General features: G+C 32.5%; 1 protein-coding gene across 1 annotated transcript; it reads right to left on the reverse strand.

Annotated features, from left to right (window-relative positions):
• Positions 1 to 4,756: 4,756 nt before the first annotated feature.
• On the reverse strand, positions 4,757 to 5,683 carry LOC110151779 (olfactory receptor 4A15-like). Its single transcript, XM_020915191.2, has one exon. It carries the CDS (start codon positions 5,672 to 5,674, stop codon positions 4,757 to 4,759), a length of 918 nt encoding a protein of 305 aa, XP_020770850.2. The 5' UTR covers positions 5,675 to 5,683.
• Positions 5,684 to 8,057: the final 2,374 nt, after the last annotated feature.

An 8,057-nucleotide genomic window follows, 5' to 3' on the forward strand; every position in this document is an offset into this window, starting at 1 on the left:
CTAACACAGAATACTTAAAGGCAAGGAAATTCACACAAACTGTTATCAAGAAGCATTCTAAGTACACTTGTTCTCCTAACAGAGAGGAACCAATCTAGTCCTGCATGCACCATCGTACTTTAATTAAAAAAATGCATTTACTTAATTAAATTTAATCTAATCTCGACCAGACAATACAAAGAGTCTTTTCTATAAAACTACTACAGCTTTCTGAATTCATAGAAATCTGCCCTTTAATTTTCCATCTAGGAATAACCACCTTTAGGATAAAATTATCTTTTTTTGACAAACACACACACACACACACACACACACACACATACACATATAGTTTTATATATACACACACACACACATACATATATATATATATATACCTATCATATTTTTTATATATATTCATCCACCAGAGGACATTTTAGCTTTTTATAAGTCTTGGCTTTGTGAATAATGCTGCAATGAACATAAGAGTACCTATATTTCTTCAGATTCCTAATTTCTCACTCTTGGATATATAAACAAAAGTAGGATTGCTGAATCATATGGTGGTAAATTGCTTCAGTTGTATCTGACTGTTTGCAACCCTGTGGATTGTAGCTTGCCAGGTTCCTCCATCTCTGGGACCCTCCAGGCAAGAATACTGGCATGAGTTGCCAGGTCCTTTTCAAGAATCACATGGCAGTTTTATCTTTAATTTTTTGAGAAGCCTCTGTAATAGTCTCCGCAGTAGCTGACCAAATTTAGATTCCCACCATCAGTATAGTAGCATTCCATTTTCACTGTACCCTCACCAAAAGTTGTTGCCTGATATATGTTTCACATAGCCATCCTAACAGATAAGAGGTGATATCTCATTTTGATTTTGATTTGCATTTCCCTGATGATTAGTGATACTGAGCACTTCCTTGTGTTACCATTAGCCATTTGAATGTCTTATTTGGAAAAATACCTATTCAAGATCTTTGCCCATTTGTAAATTGGTTTCTTTGCTTTTTTAAAATTAATTTGTAGAAGTTCCTTACACATTTTATTTATTAATTTCCTATGATATGTATTTTTTTTTCCTATTTCATAGGTCATGTTTTCTCCTTGTTGATTTGCTTCCTTTGGTGTGAAAGAGCAATCTGAATTTAGAACTTGAGATCTTGGACTTCAAACTAATGTCATGATAGAATGAGACTTAAAGACTTGATAGCATTTGGCTCCTCCCTCTGGGAGCCCTGAGCTGACAGTTTGCAAAGCTGACAACTTTACTGAACACAGATTGTCTACATTTTCTTGTATCTACACAGAGAGGAAAGTGGCCCAGAATAGCTGATCTTCTATCCTTTGGTATCAAAGCACCATCTACGCAGTTGAAGTCATCTTGGTCACCTCTTAAACATCAAGCAATCAACTGAATACCAGAGAATGATTTCAGTCTATGCCACATGGAACACAAGTATTTTTCAGTCAAGTAATGCCCAAATTTCTGTATAGTCAGATACAGACCAGTGTATGACAAGATATAGCCCTGTCTATGGACAGATATAGGTCTGTGTGTGATCATATCAAGTAAATGTGAATGTACATATACAAAAACATACATATCGGTAGACTGATACTAATTCCTATGTGGTCATACACAGACCGACATGTTCACATATAGACGTACACACGCAGTTGGATAGAGACCTACATATTACTGAATATACACCTACATGTGGTCATAGAGATTTGCTTGAGGTTAGATACAGATCTGAGAGTGTGGTAGGATATTAATATTTGCATTGTTGAATCCAAGCCTATGAATATTTATTACACAGGCACTCGAGCTTTGAGGATTGTGCCATATAATTCATGCCAGCAAAAGACACTAAGACTTTTCAGACCGGGTCATTGAAATTGTGAGTCAAATGTAAATAACAGAGTCCTCTTTTTAAAGAAGAAAATCATAAAGCAAGATTCATGACATCTATGAAGATGATTGCAAATTTTTATTGAGCCATCAAACAATCTTTCACAATATTTGTTTTACTCTGGATGATAAATCAAGATATTAAAATGTAGTTTTCCTCAAAATGAATATGTATTGTCATAATATCCTAAGTATAATGTTATAGAAAAATTTCAAACTTTGAAAAATGACTCTAAAGTTTAGAAAAGGAAGAAAAGAAGGCAGAGGAGGAAGATAAAAATACGTCTCTAAATTGAAGCTTCCAGATGGTGTAAAACATACCATAGTAAGTGGAAATTTTTAAAATTATCACTGGATTTAATAATTATGTAGACATATTTTTTCTTGTTTGGGATAAAATATTTCCTTATCACAAACAAAATAAATAAAGTTGTTTTGAAAAAAATTAAGTGTTTTAAAAAGTTATTTTTAAAAAAGTTAAAAGTTATAAGAGCATTGGAAGGGTATGGAATTTTCCAAAAATTATATGACAAAACTAATCACAAAGTAAAATACTACTTAACCATTTTTATATTAAAAATCATATTTATAACATAAATGTTATAATGAAGTAAATATTCATATATATATACTATATATATATACAGTATATATATATACTGTAGAAAGAGCTAATCAACATTTATTAGTAAAAATTCTCGCTCTAATAGGTTAAGAATTCAAGTAATTGACAGGTCGGAAGAATGAATTCTATGTTCCATACATTGTGCAAGAAACAGAGAACAAAAAGAAAATGAAGTAACTTTCCCTGACTTCCAAGAGCTTACAAACCAATAAACATGGACTTAAAAATTAACAAACAATTCTATCTCATCACTTGAAATAACTGCACAATTTTGAAAACTAAATTTCTGTCTTGGTCCTTTTGGGCTGTTATTAAAGAGTATCATAGACTGGATGGTTTGAACAATAAATATCTATTTTTTGAAGTTTTGAAATCTTATAAATCCAAGGTTAATGTGCCGGCAGTTTCCATGTCTGATAAGGTTGCCTCCTTGGTTGATAGACAGCCATCTTGTTGCTGTTTCCTCATTCGGCAGGAGGGTCAAGTGAACGCTTGGAGTATGTTTATAAAAGCATTAATCACATTCATTACCTGCAAAAACCTACCTCCAAATGCCACCACATTTTAAAGGAGTTAGCAAGATTTTGGAGAAGAACACAAACATTTAGGTTTATATAGCAACATTCAGAAATGGAAAGATACATTTCCTAAGTTCCAATCAATTCAGATGCTTGGTGTTATTTTGTAAATAGTATTGTGTTTGAGGGAGTTGTCTGGTGGTTCAGTGGTAACGAGTCTGCCTGCCAATGCAGGAGACACAGATTTGATCCCTGAGTCAAGAAGATCCCCTGGAGAAGGAAATGGCAACCCCCTCCAGTATTCATGGACAGAAGAACCTGGCAAGCTAGAGTCCATGGGGTTGCAAAAGAGTCTAATATACTTAGCAACTAAACAACAATTTTGTTTGAGAAGGCTTTGAGATAATATGAGAAGTCTGCCTGTAACTGGAATAAAATTCGGGATATGAGATTTCTTACAGTGTGATTTACTACTGAAAAGAAATCATTGCCCCATAGCTTTAGCCCAGTATGAATCCAGACAAATTATGAGAGGCAACATAATATTTCTTTGATCACATGCTTTCATCATTTTGAAGCACATACTATTTAATTTCAAGCTTGATTAAGAAAGAGAGAGGATTCTATGGAGGATGTCTCCATTAAGTAAAACAATATATTCTGGCCTATTTATTTCCTAGTAACCTATATTTCATTAATAAAAGGAATAAGAATGGCATATATTATTGGCATCTTTCTTAAAAATTGTATCACCCAATATATCTGGTATTGAGCTCTGTAATTCATGTCTGAAGCTAATGGATTATGAGTTATGCTAAGCTTAACACATGAAAGGCAGAACCGGGGACTCTGTAGAAAGCTATGAAACACTACAAACAAAAAAAGAGATGGGGATATTGAAAAATAGCAGACGTATTATCAGACTATTACCAGATAATTCTAAATTATCTGGGAAGATTAATGGATCATCTTTATGAAAATATAATTCCAAACAAAGTTGTTCTGCTTGATATATTATGATAAACCAATCTGGAAAATAATTAAGATTGGTTATTTTTCTGTATATAAACCTCACTCATTCAGATTATTTTTATAAACTTAGTCTTTTTATGATTAAAATTTTTAACTCTGAAGTGTCATTCTACTTTGATATTAACATGCTAAGCAATATTAACAAAATAATATATGTAAGCAAAATTACATGCATAAAATTAAAATACATACTTCGAATATCAATATTGGTGATCTTTGTATGGAGAGACATGAACAAAAAGGTTAATGCCATACTACTGACATTATTTTTCAAAATCTGTAATGTGTCCTATTAAATCTGAAAAATATTACAGTATTTGAGAAACATTAGAAAATCTTCTACTGACTAATTTTACAGTATTTGCTACACTTTAACTTATTATAGAGACCAAAAATCTATAGTCCCCAGATAGACAATGTTACACCCCCATACTATACATAATTTCATAAGAAATTATGATAATCTTAAAATTACTTTTAGAACAAAATATATACTTTGAAGTACTAAATGATGAAATTCTTAAAATTTGTATTTTGATCATTAAGTATTCAAATCATAAATATTTTCAAAATACCCAGGTTATTGATTCTGAGTAGAAGTTTAATACAGTTAAATAATCATACAAGACTTTCCTGGAAAGAGCAGTTCTTCTTTGAAAATAGATAGTATGTTTCCCTGCTGCCTCACTTTCTTTTTCTGATCCAGAGCTTTTTCATGGCATTTTTCATTTCACCATTTCTCAGAGTATAGATTAGAGGGTTCAGCATAGGGGTGATAATGGTATAAAACACAGTCAAGTATTTATCAATAGGTAAGGTACAGGGGGGTCTCACATATATGAAAATAGAGGGCACAAAGAAGAGGACGACCACAGTGATGTGAGAGCTACAGGTGGACAAGGCTTTGTGCCTCCCTTCCTGACTAACATTTTTTAGGGAGCGCAGAATGACCCCATAGGAGATGAGTAAGAGCGTAAAGATGACCAAGGCGATTGCCCCATCATTGGCCAGCACTGTGAGGACAGTAATGTAAGTGTCAGTGCAGGCAAGTTTTATCAAGGGGTACATGTCACAGATGAAATGGTCAATGACATTGGGGCCACAATAGCGAAGGTTGTAAACAAAGAGAGGATGAAGTACCCCATGCAGAAACCCACCAACCAAAGTAAGTAGCAGCAACAGAATACAAACCTGCTTATTCATGATGGTCAAATAATGCAAGGGTTTGCAGATGGCCACGTAGCGGTCATAGGCCATGACCACCAGGAGTATTATATCAGCACCACCAAATAAGTGCCCTATGAAAAGTTGGATCATGCAAGCTTGGAAGGAAATGGTTTTCTTTTCACACAGCAAGTCTATAATCATATTTGGAGTGACTGTTGTAGAATAAACACCATCAAGAAATGATAAGTAGCCAAGAAAGAAGTACATAGGGACATGCAGAGTTGGACTGAACACAACAGTCAGGACAATGAGTAGGTTGCCCATCATTGTCACCAGGTAGATGAGCAAGAAGACAACAAATAATGTTCTCTGACCCTGGACACTCTGCGTGAGCCCCAAGAGAACAAATTCAGTTACATTATTCCTTTGTTCCATAGGTTCCTCTGTAGGTCTTATTTCAAAATTTGGGCCAAAATTACCTTCAAATATAATTATTACTAGAGGATTTCTGAAGTCTTAAGTTAAATTGTTTATTCATTCAAACAATGAGCCTTAAGGTTTATTATGATGCAGTACTGTCAGATATTATAAGGTTGATTAAAACATTGTCTTGACCTCAAAAATCTTACAAAGTGGCAAATAACTGAGATTTATATACATGGGGAAAAGGACACAGTATTAAATAAAATAGGTGCCACAACTAGCTTTCCATTTGGAAGCTAATGAAATTGCAAACATAGCTAATATGTTATATAAAATAAAAACTAAATAAAGTTTTAGTTAAAAATGTAAAGCAATATTTTCTTTATTTTATATTCAATTCATTAAGGAGATGACTGTCTCTATTCCTGGAGTGGAAGAATCTTCTTAACCAATCACTGAAATTTCAAATTGGTATATTTGACAGTTTGATATTTCTGTTTTGGATTTAGGGAAAGATCCAATAACATCAACTGAAAAAAGTATTAATAGCTTGAAAAATAATGTATGTTTTACGGAGTATGCATAGAATAAATTTCTAAAATAGACAAATATCTATAAGCAATTTATAAATAAAATTATAAATGAAATATAAAAATATTTAAAGGAGGAATACATCCAAATGACCAACAAACATACAATCAGACGCTGAAACTCACCTGTGAACAGAAAAGTAGAAATTTTACCTTGGGTTCTTGAAAGTTACTGAATCAGCATTTACAGATGCTACATCATCTTTTAATTTTGAACAGTTTAACAAAGAATGTCTCGAGAATATAGTAAATGAATCTAACATCAAATTTATAAATATCTGTTCATGAAAATATTCCCAAATAATTACACTTGAAATTAATTTCTATTAAAACTTAATGTTATGGAAGGAAATTTTATTTCAGAGAATAAAAACATGAAGATATCTAAGAAGAGTATTACAAAATAGAATGAATATTAATATATTTTAGTCATCACAAAAGATTCCTAATATGGCTGATTATGAAAATCACAAAGGAAAACTCTTAAAAGACTGAATTCTCACACCACCAATGTACTCTTGCAAAATGGAAAGTCTAAGGCATAATCTTATGGGTAAGTGCAATTCCAGTTTACCTGCATAAGATGATATTCATGTAATCCATGTTCTGGGCTCTGATGCTTTCTCCTTTTCCCATCATAACTGTTGCCAACTCTGTGAACACAAAATGTCAGATAAGTTCATTATCATTTACCTTTCCATGTGACCAACTCTTTCCATGTTTGCAGAAAATATAATTCATCTCAATATTTCAGAAAGACATTACCTTTCAAACTATTTGGATTTTCAACATGAATATGAATGTCTTGTTACCTAAAGAACTCTGACCCAGTTGTGAAGAGAGACTCAGAATGTTCATAGTTATCAGGATTTTTCCTAAACACCAATGATAAATCAGCATTTTCATTGGAGAGAAAACTGGAAATTATGTATGAATTATTTACATAAAAATGTTGCTCTATGTATTTTATATCAATCAAAGTAAAATAGTGAACTAACATTTATAGTATTTTGATTCTGAACCAGTTTTAGTGTTTTCTCTTCATTGTTGAACTTTGATTTTCCTGAAGGATGGAGAATAATTTCATATGTGTACTTGATTATGATTTGAATCTACTGTTTAAATTCATAAAAGTCTGACAAGTGAAGAGAGGGGAAAAGTACATAAACACCTTATCTACATTTGAAAAGTCACACATATTATTGATGTTTCTCCAGGGATAATTTTGGACTAATTAAGTTCCTTGGGAAACCATAATCACAACTTTTATAGTACTTTCTTTACCTCCAGAGATGCCACCAGGATAATCATCATGTGGAACAGGACTTGGAGAAACCTGTCCTCTAGGGGAAAAGCTATTAAAAAAAAAAAAAAAATTTAGGTCATTTCACCAAGATGGAAAAGCCCAGTCTAGACAGAAGTAAAATATCTAAAAACTTCCTTGATTATAAATTATGACCTACTAAATATGTGAACCTATTTAAATTTAAACTCTTTCATTGAAGATTATATCTGACTTGATTTCCAGAAAACGATGGATGTTGATATCAGAACAAGTCATTCAAAACCTGTTTCAAATGCAGATAATTTTTTTTCACATAGTTTGTCACATAGTTTCAGAAAGGCAAGTTGATAAAATTGGTGCTAGTAGGGAAGTGGGGATAAAAAAAAAAATTGTGGAACTATTATTTCATTCATCTGAAAGTATTCATTAGTCAGACACCAAAGTAAACAATTCCTATGGCATTGCCTCACTGCAATACATTTCAAAAGATTTATACAGTGTAGGTAGAGAGATATATGGA

Source organism: Odocoileus virginianus, unplaced genomic scaffold (genome assembly GCF_023699985.2).
Source record: "Odocoileus virginianus isolate 20LAN1187 ecotype Illinois unplaced genomic scaffold, Ovbor_1.2 Unplaced_Scaffold_32, whole genome shotgun sequence".
Classification (NCBI taxonomy): Eukaryota; Metazoa; Chordata; class Mammalia; order Artiodactyla; family Cervidae; genus Odocoileus; species Odocoileus virginianus.